The 17,346-nt window shown below is 40.1% G+C and overlaps 1 protein-coding gene across 35 annotated transcripts in view; it reads left to right on the forward strand.

Moving 5' to 3' along the window:
- The window catches only part of ELAVL2 (ELAV like RNA binding protein 2), a 90,159-nt gene that overhangs the window by 22,593 nt on the left and 50,220 nt on the right, over nucleotides 1-17,346 (forward strand). For 17 of the 35 annotated variants that reach the window (XM_084503351.1, XM_084503365.1, XM_084503367.1 and 14 more), the window contains one exon: nucleotides 16,485-16,575. The exons of 10 other annotated variants lie outside the window; for them this stretch is intronic. In XM_084503351.1, coding sequence (XP_084359477.1) covers nucleotides 16,504-16,575 — 72 coding nt within the window. In that variant the 5' untranslated portion in view covers nucleotides 16,485-16,503. Of the gene's footprint in view, nucleotides 1-1,491; nucleotides 1,571-4,425; nucleotides 4,481-16,484; nucleotides 16,601-17,346 lie in introns of those variants that run through there. 8 more of the 35 variants (XM_084503380.1, XM_084503364.1, XM_084503382.1 and 5 more) reach the window with 3 other exon arrangements.

Below are 17,346 nucleotides of genomic sequence, written 5' to 3' on the forward strand. Positions count from 1 at the left end.
TATTGAAAGAGATTCAGCATAAACAAATGTAAATGGCAGTGGGGGCTCTCTAAAAACTGATTTGGTAAAAGGGCTTGGGTGGGGTGGTATTTTAGGAAAAGCGAGGCCTGGTGAAATATGCTGGTACAGCCTGGCACACTTTCATTTCTGCTTTGACATAAAGTTTCTATTCAGAAGCCAGTTAACCAGCACATGGCGTGCTGGTTAAGTCAAAACTTGTTGTTGAGTTCATGAAATTCAGGAAGAAGCAGGTAATCTTAAAACACTTACCTTAAAAGTCAGAATAAAGGTAGGGTCTGAGCTTGGTTATTTATAAATGTCAGTCATCTAATGAAAGCAAGTGTTTTTTAAAGTGTGATTTTCCTGAAAGCATGCTCAAGGAAGCTTTTAGAAGGGTCTTACCTGATCATTTCCCTACTAGAGTTGGGTGGCGTAGTTGGTACTGGTACATAAAGATTAAGAGAAGACTGCTTTAAAAAACAGCCCCCTGTTGCACAGGTTTATAGGGGCAGTGCCAGGATGCAAGTGGTTTGCCTTGAACACTAATTAGATTTGAGACAAACCAATGACTGTCGTAATTGTCAGTAACTTCTGATACCCCAGAATGGCTGCTGTTTATCACTGTCAGACTTGGGACTTCTCATTTCTGTGCAAATGCTGTATGGCTTGGGCTTCTGTTACACAACTTCAGGTGTGAAGAAAGCTGCCTTTGGGGTGGGGTTAGAAGCGCAGGTGTAACTTGTTTTCTCAAACCAACAATTGCTGAAGAGGGAACTGTAGGGTTGTTGGGTGCTCCATCTGATTGTGCTCTGAGCACTAGTTAACCATAGAGTTGTTTTGTTTTTTTCATTGTTTGTCCTTGTTTACTGCTCATAAAGATGTTAGGGGTTGTTGCGAAGCTGTGAGATTTAGCACAGTGCCCTCAGGTACAAATGGATCCTTTGTGTGGTATCAGTGATGAAGCACTATTACAGCTTTTCAGAGGTGGAATGAAATAAGAGGTTGAGTGAGGGTCTTTACAAATTCAAACATGATCTCGTGGGTAATAGTATTTAGGGCTTGCATCAGCTGAAATCAGGTATCTCTGTATTCTGATCATCTTTTAAGGGAATAATTTGTAAGTATATCATTGGCAATGTCATTTACTTTCTCTTGATTTAGGTCTTTCAGAGTTTTGGTTCTTCGTGAGTGCATTGGAACAGAAAATAGTCCAGCTCTTAGAGCAGGTACTATAAGAATAGTGTATATAGTACTTTACAGAACTGAACTTCAACTTCAGAAAACCTTTAGGAAACAAGAGATGTTATTGCTGGAGCAGTTGCAGAAGTTGAAACATGGTGGTTGGTGTTGACAAAACGAGGCTTGCAGGTCTTCTTTGGTCTTCAGTTTTCCCTTAGAGAATTTTGTTTGGAGCCTTATTGTGAACCCTTCTCTAATTATTCAAATTCAATTAATGCATTTGGTTTGGTTGTTTAATTCTGCTTTTTGCAGGTGACTATACGTTTGATGGACATTGGAATTAAGCGTTCCCAATGCTTAATATTAGTAACAGGATAAAGTTATTACTATGGTAAGTTTAGGAAGTCCCACAAGGCCCTCTAACTGGAGGAGTAGTGTTGTCTAAAATTGGTGTAGAATTTTGTGACTGGATGGAAGCATGCTTTATCTGGGAGCAGTGATACGATGGTCCTCCCAGGACTGCCAGTAGTACTATTGTATTTCTAAAAGCCATTTCCTAGAAGCTGTTCAGACTCATCTCAGGAGGCTGTAAAGATCGATGACTGATTAAAAAAAAAAAAAAAAAAAGTAAATGAAATATTCAAATACACAAATCCTGGAAGTAGAAGATTGTAATTGAGGGCTCTCATAGTCCTTGAGCTCACTGGCGGCATTTTGACATTATCCTGTAAAAAGCTAAACCAAATTAGTACGTCAGTTTTGACTTGGAATATCTTCCTATTTTCCCTTGGAAGCTTCTACTTGTAAATGTGATGAATACAGGGCAGAGTATGGAGTTTCCAGTATAGTTTAGAAAAATGAGGGGCACCTGGTTTTTAGTTAGGAAAATGTGTTTTCATACAAGATATAACTGAATAAATTGTATATTCTGGTGGTGGTGGTTTTTTTTTGAGCCACAGCACACTTTGCTCATGTGGCAGAATAACCTGCTCTTATTCTACCTTTCTGCATTGGCAGGAAACTCTATTTGTATATCCACCAGCACTTGGGTGGCAAATTTAGGAAACACCTGTGCAAGTGCTGAATTAATTCTCCCTGGGAACTTGACCCATGCTCTGTTACTGCTCTACAGTCTTGCAGAGCACCAGTGTTAGGGATTGCAGCTTTGTGGGGTGAAGGAGTTCGTCTTATGGAGGTGGTAGGCAAAGAGCATTTTATTCCATAATATGCTGCTGGGATCATGTGCTGCTGAATCACTTGCAAAGGCTTAATTGAAAACCAGAAGAAGCAAGGATTCCCAGGAGCAGATCAGCCAGGGGTGAGCAGAATCCGCCAGGTCAGTTTACATGGTTGCAATGTGTTCTGGGTCAAGCAATGCCATTGTAATACACTTGCGAAAGAGTTGATGCCACTTTTTCCCACTTGCTTGTCGAGTGGGCTCTCTCAGCCAGCTGAATCACTTCTGCTGCTTACTCCTTTCTGAGGTCTGTTGAAAGATTCATGCTGCTTCTTCTCTGCCACCTGTCTTCAGTAACTGCAGAACTCCACCCCCAGAGTCATACCTCTTCTCAGTGCTTCAGAGAAGAGTCTTCCTAATAATGTTAGTCTCTGTAGCTAATCCTCTTACCATAGTGGATTCAGTAGAAAAATATTACAATTTGTACTTTGCATAAGCAAATTAGAATGTAACAGACTGGTGTGACAGCTGGGAGACTGCACCACTTACTGTTTTTTTTTTTAAAATATTGGAACTAAGGGTGGCTTTTTCCCCTCTATCATCTTATAGTAGTTTCTGCATTGCTGTTCAAGGATGGTTTCTCAGACAGCAATGTTTTTGATGGCTCTGGGAACCTGGGACCTATGTGTGTGTGGAAATGCTCTTTGCTGTAGGGTAGCTATGAGAAGACATTTCACCAAACAGGCCATGATAGCATTGTAGAATATCCTGAGTTGGAAGGGATCATTGAGTCCAACCCCTGTTTCCACACACGACAACACAGGAATCTGACCCAGATGTATGACAGTGCTGTCCAGATGATTCTCGATCTCTGGCAGCTTGGTGCCGTGACCACTGCCCTGGGCAGCCTGTCCCAGCACCCAACCCCCTCTGGGTGCAGACCCTTTCCCTAACCCCCAGCCTGACCCTCCCCTGTCCCAGCTCCATGCCGTCCCCTCGGGTCCTGTCGCTGTCCCCAGAGAGCAGAGCTCAGCGCCTGCCCCTCCGCTCCCCTCCTGAGGGAGCTGGAGGCCGCCATGAGGCCTTCCCTCAGCCTGCTCTGCTCTGGGCTGAGCAAACCAAGGGACCTCAGCTGCTCCTCATAAGTCTTGCCCTCAAGACTTTTCAGCATCTTAGTTGACCTCCTATGAATGCTCACTAATGGTTTTACATCCTTCTTGTACTGTGCCCAAAACTGCCCACAGAACTCAGATTTTTGGTGATATTTTTGATGTTCTTGTTGAATAGAACATAGATGTTTTCTTTTTTCTTTTCTTTTCTTTTTTTTTTTTTTTTTTTTTTCCTTTGTGTAAATCAAAAGGGAATGGAAGTTAAAGAGAACAATGTTAGGGGAAATAGTCTTTCTAATTTTAGGCTGTAGTGCTTTGGTTAGTCAGCCTGCTTCTGAAGTACATTGTTGTCTCTTCAGCTGAAGGACTGAAGGTGCTGCTGCTGATGTGTTACAGCTTGGTGTGGTTGATCTACCTCATCTTCGGCTTACTTGACTTTCTTCTGAAGGGTTTACTTAAGGATACTGACTTCATCAGTGAAAGGAAGTATGCAATTAAGTGAAAAGCTTGAAGCATTCTATAGCACAAACAACAAGGGGTTTGTTGTTAGGCTTCCTGGAACAAAATGCTTTTTTCGCCTCCCCCCTTCTTTTCATGTCTCCTCAGAGTGGATCTGTGAATTGTTCCATGCCTTAAATGCTACTGCAAAACAGGGAATGCAGATGTCAAGAAAAAATCATCTTAGTCTACAATCTAAACTTAGTCTTGAGCTTAGTCACAGATTTAGAGTGTACTGTACACTCAGGTTCTTTTAAGTCTTGTACACAGTTCTGTGTGGGAATCCCTAATTGATTTTCCTGTAGATTACTGGGTTCTTAACCAGCACTTCTCAAAGTTGCATCAAGACTGTTACTTTCAGATTGCCCATGATCTCCTGTTGGAAAGATAATCATGATAGTCCTGCAGGCAGCTTCACCAGATTCCAGTGTGGCTGATCACAAATCCCTGTGTTGAAGTCTCTGTATAAGTTACCCTCATGGGACAGAGGACTGCTGTTTTTCATTGCATAAAGCAGGTGAGTACTTGAGGGACCGAGGGATAGATATGCTCTGCAGCAGCAGTGAACATACCAGGCAGTGTACCCCATCTGATACTCCTGTGGTGATGTATACAAGAGATAATCAAGCATGGCAGTGTTGTCTTGCTGCTCTTGCATGCTTAGCTACTCTTCAGAGATGGTTCAGTACCTGATGCTGAGGACAGCCAGCTGGTAACTGGAAAATGTTCAGCTCATGATCTCTGGGCTGTGTTGCCTGCATTGTAGTGGTAAGCTTTTTGTGGTTCATTAGATACAACTGCAGTAAATTAGAACCAGCCTAAATACGACTCAGCTGATCTGCTTTGGATGCTCCAAGTATTCTTGTCAAAAGGTACAGGCTTACATTTTCCTTTGAGTTGGGTACTTACAAGGAAGCCTTGCAAGCTATGGAAGCTGAATGTACTTTGAAGGAGAAGTACAGTTTTTGAATCTGAGCTCTGTTAGTTCTAAAAATGATCCCAACTTGCCTTTCCTTTATGCAAAGGATAAAAATCAGCTGAGGAGCTGGTAGTTTGGAGACACCCATGTGATTTCTCTAACCTCTGATACTTAACAGGCTAAAAATAGCTACCATATGGAATGTCTTTTTTGTGAGGACAGTCTCTGCTACTTGAGAAACTTTGTGTTTGAGCACTTTCTGTACCTAAACATTTTTAGCTATTTCATCAGCTAGATAAAATCCTCATACAGATTTGAGAGCTGCTGTCATTGTCTGCAGATCTAGGAGGAAAGGAAGTTTCCTTGGAACTTAGTAAGGGGTTGATATGGTGGCATTCTGTTTTTGATCTTCTTTTCTACTGCTCTAGATTTCAGTTAAAAAACAAAAATTAAAAAAAAAAAAAAAAAGACCCTTTTCTTAAGCCAGTGAAAAATGTAACGTTTTAATCTTAATTCTTGACTTGTGTTTGTTCCAAGCTTCTGTTACAGTTGTTTAAGCTTTTAGCAACTTACTGAGAACTTACTTCTGAATAATTGTCACTGAAACAATATTCCTGACAGACTATACTAAATTTAGTTGTTTTTGCTGCTTTAGGAACTTGCCACTTCACAAACTGCAGAAAGAAGTAAGAGAATTTGATAATTACATATGCTGAGTCCATTCTCCAGTAAACTGTTCGTATGCAAACAGTATAATCCTTAAAGAGCAGTTGCATGCTTCTTTGGACTGTGAAGAAGGCAAAATCTAAGCTTACTACATCTTGTGTCATGCAAGTTTGTACTAGTACGTGTAACTTGGTTGGTATTTTTCTGTTGGCAGCTTGTGGTATGTGTGGGACAGCAGGAGACAACAGTTACTGCTCTACTTTTTGCAAGTTAGAAATCATTTTTGTACTGCAAGCTTTTTTGGTCATCAGTCAAGTGATGCTTGATGAAAGGTCTTCAGTGCCAGGGTGCTGTTTTTCATGTTCTGCTTGCGCAGTGTCCTGTTTTCGTCTTCCTTTTGTGTGTGTATGTCTCGATGGCATGAATTTTCTCTAAAGTGACTTTGTTAGCACTTCTTTCATGGTTTGTGCCTTTAACTTTTCCAGCCTTACCCTGCATTGGTTTTCTTAAGTCTTTGCAATAACAGGCTCTATAGCATTAGTATGGTTAAATGACCTGCTGTCATGACTCTCAAACCACTGTCCTGTTAATATTTTTTCTCAGTAAATTGACTACCTTACAGCTGCAGATGGAGCTACTGCTAACCCTAGGCACTCTTGTCCTTGCTTGGGTGTGCTCTCTCCTTGGAGTAAAACAGGTGTAAAACTTTTGCATTAACACTATACATCTGCAGGTCTTTGAGCCCAGGTGCTGTCTTGCAGAGCTGACTTAAAGGTAACTTGTAGTACCTGCATGTGTTATACAGTATTTAAATAGGATTTGCAGTAAAAGAGATTTAAATTCCCTTTTCCTTATTGCTGTTGCTAGTAAGCACAGTTGATCTTTTTCTACTGTTTTTTTCACCCCAAAATGTCACAAAGCAAAGAGTAAACTTTGTAAGGCTGAAGGTTCAGTGTTGACTGAAAGGTGTAATACAGAATTGTGTGACATTCCTGCAGAGTGAAAGAAAGAAATGACCTTTCTGTTTGACTTCAGAATTAGCTTAAAAATAACTTAATCCTGCTGCTGTTCTTTAATGTTCTGCCTACTTAATGGGACAGTGGCATACAGTTTTGATCTTTCAGACAGATGTGTGGGTTACTGATATTGGGGCTTCGGGATCTAGAGATGGTGGTCTGTATGTTATGAAATAGGTGCAAGATAGTTCCAGTAAATTTTGACTCTTTGATACTGAATGATACTACTTCAAAGAAAAATGCTTTCCTAGAAGTAGCTACTTATATTCAGTGTGAAAATGAAAAATCCTGGCTTTCTGGCAGTGAGACAATACAACACTTTGTGTTGGCTGACTCCTTTCAGATTTTGTCCATCCTGACCTCAGAGTATTTAAGTTCACTTCCAAATGTGAATGCTAATATTTTGTCTGTTTTTTGTTTTGTTTTGTCTGTGCTGGTTATGCTATCCTTCTAAAAACTCACATTTAAAACATAGCAGATCTTAAAGTGTGGAATAGAAGGGTTTTCTTCCAGACATGCCTTCTTTTTGAGCTACACCATGCTGATACCTAATGAAACAGCCTTTTTCAACTTGGAGCTGCTACTTACTGCAATTTATTGAAGAATCTGTTCTAACACAATCTGGATGGCACTGTTTTGAAACTGGGATCTGTGTTTTCCCCTGTAGCGTAAATGCCTTTTTAAGCTGTTTTGAGACTCCTGTGTCATGGAAGGTGTGATCATACAGGACAGTATGAGGACACACATCTGATATCTGCAAGACCTTTAATACTGACAATAGCTTTTGTTAAGACTCTTCCATGGCACTGACTCCTTTGGTCTGCTGTGAGCAAGTCTCCAGTGCTTAGTTCCCATGATTTTTTTTTTTTCCTGCTGTAGTAAAACACATTCTTGACTTAGTGATGGTGAGGTGTATCTGTAGGCACCACCAGATTCAGTATAAACCAGTGACATCTTTTTGCAAGGTATAAGTGCTAGGAGGGAAGACACATGCTATTTCAAAACAGTCATTACTAGTAACTTACTGATGCCCTTGCTTTTCAAGGTGTTCAGTTCCTCCGGCCCCATACCTTCCCTGAGGTATAATCACCCTGTGGAAGTGGACTTGATGCTACTTTGAAAGTACTTCATTATGAAACAGAGCAAAGCTTCCAAATTCAGGTTCCTGTCTCTGTGTCAGAAGAATGTAACACCATAAGTCCACCGTGGGATTTGAGGTACTCAGCACTTGAGAAAACTCGGTCTTTGGGTGCTGTTGCAAATAATGTGGTTTGAAAGGTCTGCAATCAAAGGTGGTAGAGATGAACAAGGTCTTAACTCCCTCATTTCAAACATGGTGCTGTGTGAAAGCAGCTGCTCACCCTTGCCTCAGAGTCAGTGCATGGCTTCAGTGAAATACCAAGTAAAAACATGTAGGTTATCCCTTGCAAGAAACAAGGTCAGATCGTGTTAGCATTATATCTTCCACCTGTGGATGTTCCTAAAGTAAGTCTGTTTTCTGTTTTATGTCTCATTTCTCTGGCCAGGCTCATTTTTATCCTGTAGAATGTGTTGTTAACAGAGGGGTTTTTGATGGGGCATAGAGAACTTCATAGCACTTGATGTGCATTCACAAAGGCAGTAAAGTATAGGAATTCAGGGCTGTGCACTATGAGATTGACCTTGCTCTTGCTTTCATGTTGTCCTGTACTTCTTACCAACTTTTTGATCAATTCTTTTGCTTTTCCTTCAATATTAAAGGTTGAAGATGTGCGCAGGAGAATTACATGCATTGGGAAGGATACATTTAAGCATACTTGGGAGATCAGCAGTGTTGCATGTCCACGATGGCTGTTTCTTTAGTTACTGATTTAGGTGTATAATTAATGTTACTATGAAATGGGGTATTGCTTCTGGCTTTTGACACAGAGAAACTTCCTAATACAGCTAAGTCAGCCTTTCAAAACTCATTAGAAAATGAACGAACCTAGAATTTGCAGTTATGTGTAGATTTCATAATTTGTATATAGAATTTTTAGTGGGTTGGACATAGACAAGAGAAATGTCTATTGCATAACTATATCAGATGGAAGTTCTAATAAGCTTGAATATAACATCTAAGGGACTGCATGAAATCATACAGCATAAGAATAAAAAAGCAACGTGCAGGTTAGCCTGTAAGGAGCAAGGGCATCTTCAGTCAGTTTTGTACCATTTAGTTTCATGGAAATTGAAGTACTGGAAAACACTAGAGATGGAAGATAAATTAGATATGACTCAATGAGCAAAAGGTTAAGAGAAAGAGCTGAAGTGCGTGGAAGCCACATGGCCCCAGAAATGTAATATTTTCTGGTCAGAATAAGATAATATCTGTATTAACGATGATTTATCTAATTCTTAGACTTAACAAAGGGTTCTGGCATCTTGACTGCGCTTCTGTTTTTGAATTTCTGTTTGCATAGCAATTCACATCCTTGGAGGTCAAATCTGCAGACTTGAGTCAGCACAGAAATCATACTCTAAGTGCAAGATTATTTTAAAATAGGAAAATTACTATCTCTGCATTTAGTGTTGGATTATACAAATAAAAAAAAAAGTGCATAAGTCATCACAGTGCAGCATATGGATCTGTCATGTTATATCTGTGTTGCATTATTCATTACTTGATATATCTGGATTAAGAAATGAAGTTTTGTTCATCTGCTACTGTGGAAGTGCTGCATTCATGGGACTGCAGTGATTCCCTACTCCTGGTGGAGCAGGCAGGGTGGAGTGGGTGTCACAGCTGTGTTTAAGCTTGTTGTTCTTAAAGTTTTTCTTAAAAGTTTTGGTTTGAGCAGTGTCCCTTTTGCTTTGATTCTGCCCCCATGCCCATTTGGAGGGGGTGTGGAGAGTAGAATTCCCCCCCAAACACACACACACACACACACACACGATCTGGGGGAATTGTGCAGCTCTAGTCAAATTGTGCCATATCTCTATTTCTAGGTCTTCTACCACTGAGGAAAACCAGGGATTTAATATAAAAAATAAAAAAATAAAAATGCAGCAGCTAAAAGAAATGCATTGAAGTGGTTAGCCCTTGTGTAGGGGTGTAGCAGCAAAGCACAAAGCAAGGCTGGTTTTCTTTTCCTTTCACCTTTAGGGTGAATTTTAAAGGAGAAAACATGGCATTTTTAGCTTTCAGGTTTAGACAGGACAGTCTTTATTCCTTAACTTGCTTCTCCCATGTTACGGTTCTGAAGGAGGAAATGTTTTTTGTTCAGCCTCTTGAAATTTTCAGTATAGGAGTCAGAAGTCAGCAAAGCTACACCTCCTGCAGCTTCACCTTTTAGTTTCAATTTAAGCCATTACCCTAGCCCTAGCCATCCTGAGGTTTTTGTGGACAAAAGCAACTTGCTTCTGTGTGTGTGTAAAGGTGCATGCTGCATTTTGGTGTGAATGCCTCTCCACGCTGCACACACGTGCTCGGTACCAGTTTCAGAGCCGAGAGGTGGGGGCAGTATCATGGCTCTGTCAAGTCCCTGCTAATCAAAGCCAGCAAAAGCATCCTACTGCTCATGCTTTCTGCTGCTGGCCCAGCCTGCTGTTGTGAAAAAGTGAAAGGGTGCTGGAGTTTCCCTAATGCTTTCTGGCCCTCTTGCACTGCTGGAGATGGGAAGGGTGAGGGACAAAACCTTCTGCCACGATCTCCTTCAGGGAGAGGAACGGGAGGTTACTTGAGGGCCATCTGCCACTCTGTATAGATGCATGACTTCCTTGTCAGAAAAGAAGCTCTTCCCCAGGTTTTTAACTTTTTTTTCAATTCGACTGTTTCCTGAGCCACCGTTGCTTTTTCCTGGCTATTGGTAAAACTAAGTAGCTTTTTTGGGTGAAACCTCAGCTATTGGAATTGCCAGTGAGGCATGAACTGAAGTGAGTGAGTTTCATAGCCCAAACCAAAGGGTAAAGTAAATGCTCAGAAACTGTATTTGGGCATCCCAGCCAGTTCAGGTGGAGCAGTAACTGTTTGTCTAAAACCGGATGATGACTTTGAAAACCCTTCAGGATATCAGGGTGATGTTATCTATGTCCTTGAAGAGCCCAGGTTGTCTTATTTGGCCCCACTGAGTCCTGGGTTTCTCTTTCTGTACTCACAGCAGGCTCAAGAGGACTGCAGCTGTTTGTGTAAGGCTGAAGGGACAAGTCTGCAGTAAGAGACTGCTCAAGTTTTAACTTACTTAAACTTACTTAGTTTAACTTGATCTTACTTAGAATGCATGTGACAGGGTTGCTTTGCCTCAGTGCTTTGCTACAGGCTGGGAGCAGCACATTAGACTAAGAAAGCATGGGCCAATGGCTAAATGAGCAAGAGCAAAATCACCTCTGTAGTTAGCACGGTATTGTGGGTGGTGGTGTACAGTTGAAAGGTCTGAGTGTATCCTCTGCTTAAGTAAGTATTATTTAAAGCATTGATCAAGCCTGAGACTCTGCCCAGCTTGTTGGAGATTTCTGGTGTGTTCCAGGACTGAATGTCCGTCCTGTGTAATCTGTTGATAATTTTGGTGGAACTCAGGCTCACATCCACAATATTGGTTTTGCTCAGACAAAACCGACTTGACATTTAGCTAAGGTTCTGAATCTAATAAATGTAACTGTTTGTCCTCGGTTGGCCTGAACTTTCTTTAAAGGAAAGAGCAGTGAAAAGTACAGTTATATGTTGGTCTCTTTCATCCTGCATGTCAGCTAATGTTGAGGCTTTCTTGCTTTGGGAATAAATAGTTCTGTTGTTAGAAACGGCTGTGTCTCTAGATTGACCTGAATAATTCAGAATGTATAGTTTTACTTCCTCAGTCTCGCTTGAACTGATCACTAAACAGAGTGCAGGTGTTAGAGAAAAGTGTTAGTGCTGATATTTCTAGTGTGACTTCTTAGGTATTTCTGTGCTGCACACCTCTTCAACAGCAGTTAATCAATAACTGCAGTCAGACAGAGCTCTTGCGTGGTCTCCAGATCAGCCTCTCCTCAAGCAGTGTGTTCACCTTCTTGTACTTGTGCTGCTTTTTTAGAGCTGCTTACAAATCTGTTGTTCTGGCTTCTTTCTTCGCGCAGTAGCTGCATTAACGTGGTGACATTGTTTAGAGCAGCTGGTAGGTTCTTGGGGTTATACAGATTACTGACTTTCCGAAAGTATTGCTTCACATGCGGAGACACTCCTCGAGTTCAGGTATACGTTTTTAGCGATCCCCATAATCTTTGACCTTCAATGGATGACTTGACCTTTCTTTTTATGTTGTTTTAGTGCTGTTACCAGAGCTGCCACCCTGTTTCCTGGTAGCAGACCCTGTGCCTGTGTTGATGGCAGTGTCTTGTTCAACCATCCAGAATTGTTCACTTGCTTTCTTGTTGCCTACCTGCAACGGGCAAACCTATCCAGCTGCTTCTTTGTTGCTGCCAAAAGCTTCTGCAGATGAGTTTCGTCAGCATCAGTCAGAAAGATGAATTAAAATCCTCTTGCTTATGTATCATATGCCTTTTTTATATCCATCCTGGATCTTTGATCACCTTCTCACCTTGCACTTGCTCAGGCCAAGGTGTAGAAGTGTTGAGTAGCGCTGCTTTTTCAGCTGTGTGTACCAGAGCCAACGTGGAAAGGTTTCTCTTCAAATCCAGTCATCGTAGAGAGGGTACATGGTTATTTTTTTATTGTTATGTAGTGACTACTCTCCTTTCTGGTCTTACAGTTGCCCGTGTTTACATTAATAACTTAAATTACTTTGAAAACTTTGAGAGTGCCTTATTATCAGAAGCTAATTCCAAGTTTTCTTTGAGCTTCTGGGGGCTTTGATTAATATTGTATCAAAAGTTCTTGGTAACATGCATAAATCAGAAGGTTCTCTACTGGCTGTTTTCTCTTGTGCTGAGTGAGTATTCTGTTGGAGTAGTTCACTGATCTTGTTTGTGCTACAAATTTTTTAATAGTATAATGGAAGAAATAACACAGAAGTAAACAGACGTGTGAGTGGGAAGGGTTGCTAATGGAGAAATGCTGGTCTGTGGTGTTTTAAAATAAGTTAAACCGCAGACAAAGTTAGGATTGTTTAGCCTGCCTGTGCAGACTCTCCAAGCACACTCTGTGCTGTTACTTCTGGACATCAGAGAAATTATCAAGCTCTCCTTGATAACTACCCTTCCTGCTGGGAAACTTGAAAGCGTTGGTGGTGTCTTGTTCTGAAAAGCAAGGTTGTTGCCTGAAGAGCTGCCCTCTGGCCTGCATGTGCCTTTATCCATAAAGTTTGGGGTGTTCTAGCAGCCTATGCAATAGCTCTTGGCATATGCTGAATTCAGCAGCCTGCATTGTCTCTCTTTATACAGCTTTTGTGAGTGTCCGTGAATGAATGATGAGTCTTCATGCAGCCTCATAAAGGATATTTGAATACTCAAAAAAAAAAAAAAAAAAAAAAAAAGCTTGTCAAATTAATACTCCAGTAAAGATTAAAAAAAAAAAAAAACAAACCAAAAAAAAGCAGTTAAGATGAAGCACTCATAATTTCAGTTCTTCATTGTACAAATAACAGTGCAATTAAATATTTTTGGAAGCACGTTTTTGAGTTCTGTTTTTAAAGTAAAATTCAGCTTGTCTGATATGTCAGGGCTTATTGACTTTCACTAAGCCCTCAAATAATGATTTTTTTTCCTTTTTGTTGAAGTTTTTGAGCAATATTCCTTGCAGACAAACCACTTAGGCTTGCTAAATAACTGTCATTACTGTTGTGCGTTGAAGTAGGAGGAGTAAAACCTTTGTAAAGGAGACCAAAGATTTTTTAAAAAGACAATTTTATTACAAGCTGAGACTAAAATTCTGGTGTAGACTTTCAGACCTTTGTATTTGGAAGGCATAAAGGACATTGTTCTCATCTATGGGCTTTGCTCATTCTGCCACTTGGCATTATGAATGCAAAATCCTTTTAAGTATTATGTATTATGACATCTGCTTATCTGTAATCACCTTTATGTAGTAATATGATTTAGAAGTATACAGCTTAATCAGTGGAGGCATCTGTGCAGTGATTTTGATGTGTCTATAAGCGGAATTAACTTCTGTATGTAAAATGCATGTGAAATGTTTTTCCCCCTCAGTGAGAGGAGGTGAAAAGATCTGAATACAAGCAGGTAGGAGAGGGTCTCAGCCAAAAGCCCTAAATGCTTCTCTCTCCAGTGTATCTGGAGTGATAACAGGAGTCTGAATGCTTTGGTTTTGTCACCTCATCAGCTGTTCAAATGCTCATGCCCAGCAGGAAATGGTAGCTGAGGCTGAATCCTGGAAATACTGAAACGATGCTGCATACCAAAATACCTATTTTTCAGGGAAAATGAGTAGCAGCCCACTAAATATTATATTGCTGGTCTTTGTCTTGCTAGCTTTGCTTTATTTTCTAAAGCACTCCCGTTGACATAATTGTAACTGTTCTATGGGAAGCAGGACTAATCACTTTGAAGCATATGGCTTTTTAATTCCTGATGTTTGGAATTAAAAAAAAACAAAAACAAACAAAAAAAAAAAACACCTTTGCCATGCAAACTGTTTTCATGACTCACTTGAACTGGAGCTAATTAGAAACCAGGATTCTGTTAATACCACAGACAGCTTTTAAGGCTGCTTAGATTTAAAATTGTAACTGGCTTCATAAATTAAAAGCAGATTTATTCAAAGATAGATGGCTTCAATATGCTGTATGTTAACAAAGGGAACCAGTTACTGTTTTCCAAACTCAGCAATGTTGGTTCCTCTTCTGGGGACCACAGACATAGCAAAATTCCCGTTCCAACTTCACTGCAAGGTGATCTTGGATTTCTTCAACAAAGTCTTGTTTCCTGAGGTTACAGGCTTTGTCAGGTTTGAATGCAGTGATTGCTGAGCTATTGCAGTAATCTGAAGAGCATTCTCTCTACAAGCCTAACACTGTCAAACTGTTTTGGTCTTTCCACAATACCAATGATTTTCCAGTAGGTCAATGTTTTAGCTTTCTTGGGAATTATTCACAGTTCAGATTTTGTCAGAATGCTACAACTTTAATCGTAAAGTGCAGTGCTAGGTTGGAAATAGCTTTTTTTAAAGTCTTGTTTTTTGGCATAACTAGCTATATCACATAATTTTCATGTCAAGTGGAAGTATAAAGTAAAGGGTAAGAACTCTTTTTCCATATTAGGTATTAAAAAAAAAAAGTAATTTAAAAAGTAACAAAAGCGGTGAAAGGATTGGTGGAATGGGACTTGTTTTTTGAGATGTGATGGTGGTAGTTAGAGGGGTACATTGCTGTGTCCTGTGGAGCACTTCAGTGAAGGCAGGAGTGTTATGGAAACGAAGCGCTTCAAACGAGAGGGGTTTTTTGGGGAAGTGCTGGGATGTGGTGTGAGCTCACTGCAGTCTCTGGTGAGTGCAGTGTAAGTTCACCCAGGTAAGCTCTCCTGGAGGAGCTTTCTGTCTGCAGCCCATGGCTTGCAGGGTGAAAATACTCTGCCAGGTCATGCAGGCTTGCTGGGAGGCACGGAGACACAAGCATCTTACACACATCTCTACAGTCTGTAGGAAAGCAGTCTCTGATATTAAAATATCAGACTGATATTTTAATGCAGCTTCCATAATAAAACTTGTCTGGACTTAGCAGAAGTCACTTGAGATTTTTTTTCCAATAGTAAGAGCTGTGTCAAGCATGGTTGCCTGTGTACAGTGAAGTGCTTCAGAAGTTGTTGGAATTGTTTTTGGTTTCAGACCATAGAGAATGTCTTGCAGCCCATACCAAAGCCTCAGTGTTTTGCATGAGAAGATGAGATTGAAGGTCTTGATATCAACCTAAATCAGGAATGAAGTCCTGATGTCAAGCCATTTAACCTAAAGACAGGCTTTGGTAGCAAGCTGCGATGAAGACAAACTTACACTGTTCGAAATGGCAGCGGTTGTTTTGAGAAATGTGTTTATAAACCCTGGCTGCAGCAATCTTCCAAAATCTGAGTTTTTTAATCAAGTTAAATTTACTGTTTAGATTTCTCATCTGCTAACCAGAGGCAAGAAGTCTCTTGGATTTATACCAGTCTCAAACTGTGGCAACAGTCTTCCTGTTCTTGCCAGTGTTGTGGTTATATTTAACATCTGGACTAGTTGTAATCAGCTGCAAATGGCCCATTAGCAGCTTTTTTGTTATCCTCTTAGCACTGTTCAGTTCAAATCTAACTGGGTTTGCAACAATCCTTCATTTAAAAAAAAAAAAAAAAAAAAGGCGAACTACAACAATGTGCTTGGACATGAAAATGCCATTATGAAGAACTACCTCACTGATATGTTTCCCCACTTCTCCTTGAGATATCCTTGACTCCGCTGCCACTTGCATGTCCACTGGTACTCTTAAATAGGGCTGTTGCAGGGAAACTTTCTGAAGGCCTTCTCTGCAAAATTTTAACTTACTAAATTTTTAATCTAGGATTTTAGTAATGGACTTGATCGTTGCAAAGTAGTTTCTTCTGTTTGTGGGCTGGGAAAAGCATTTAAGGTGAGCTATTTTTCAGTGGTGCATGGTCATCTTACATGCTAATGGAAAATTGATTTACTGCATTTCCTCTTTCCTCTTCTTTCCATCTTGAGGATTTAAAAAAATAAAAATGCTGCGGTGTAGTCCTTTTAGGTATGGTGTGGTTCTTGTGGTAGTTCTCAGGGTAGATGCAGAGGTAATAGATTTTGCTATCTTTTAAATTATCTCTTAAAAATAAACATCCTAATTCACGTAAGAAAAATAATTTTGGAACTAAATTTGGAAAGATTAGATTGGAATTGCCTCAAATTCAATTAAGCCCCACTGCGTGGATGTGCTGGGAATATAAATGCAATTACTGTAAATTTGTACAAACTGATTTGTTGCGTTATCTTGCTAATCTAACATACAGTACTTTTTGTGTCCATATTGCAGACGGCAACTCCAAACTAACATGGCAGTCAGACTGTGTGATGTGGCTTCTCTGCTTAGAAGTGGTTCGTGGGCAGCAGAGCCTTGGACTGGGGTCTGTGGGATTTTTATTAAATTATGTAGGCTACTTTTTTTACATGTTAATAGTGCTGAGGCCATACCAAACTCTAATCTCCCATTTGGAACACTAACTCTCTTCTGTTTCGTTACAGGCTGCAGGTTGTTTCCCTACTCTGTCAGGGCCTAGAGCACACTAGTGTACCATGACAGCTTTTCTATTATATGGTGATCTCCTGTAGAAATTATACTGCAGAGCTTGCCTTTCTTCCAATGTCAATTAGATTTTAGTGATAATTCAAAATACCCAGTGGATAACTGAAGAGTAGTATTGCACTAAAATTGTTTTGGTATGGTCTGAATACTAAATTGCAGTAACTTTAAAAAAAACCTGTATACTGTGTATTTGATTACTATTTTTTAAAGTATATTTATAAGTCTTATTCTAAGAAATTGTTTTTAAACTGTAAATTTATCTCAAACTATCTTTCAGGGTAGAAAATATTTAGTAACTGCTGAAGACGTGGCATGTGTTTTATGAACAGTTGTATTCAACCTATCAATGGAGTATGCATTATTTGTAAAACATATTAGTATCGCTTTATCCAGAGCAGATGGTTCTATAGCTGGGAAATGCTGTAATTTCAGCACACACAGGCTACTGCAGCTGTTCACTTGAATGTTGGCTTAAGATAGGATTCTTGCCACCTGAACATGAAAATAAATGTGCAATTAAGTGAGGATTGTCTGTCCTTGCTAAATCCTTCTAATTTTGGTCAATGCAGACTTAAAATTTGATAAAGGGGGG

The sequence above is a fragment of the Aythya ferina genome (genome assembly GCF_964211825.1).
Source record: "Aythya ferina genome assembly, chromosome: Z".
NCBI lineage: Eukaryota > Metazoa > Chordata > Aves > Anseriformes > Anatidae > Aythya > Aythya ferina.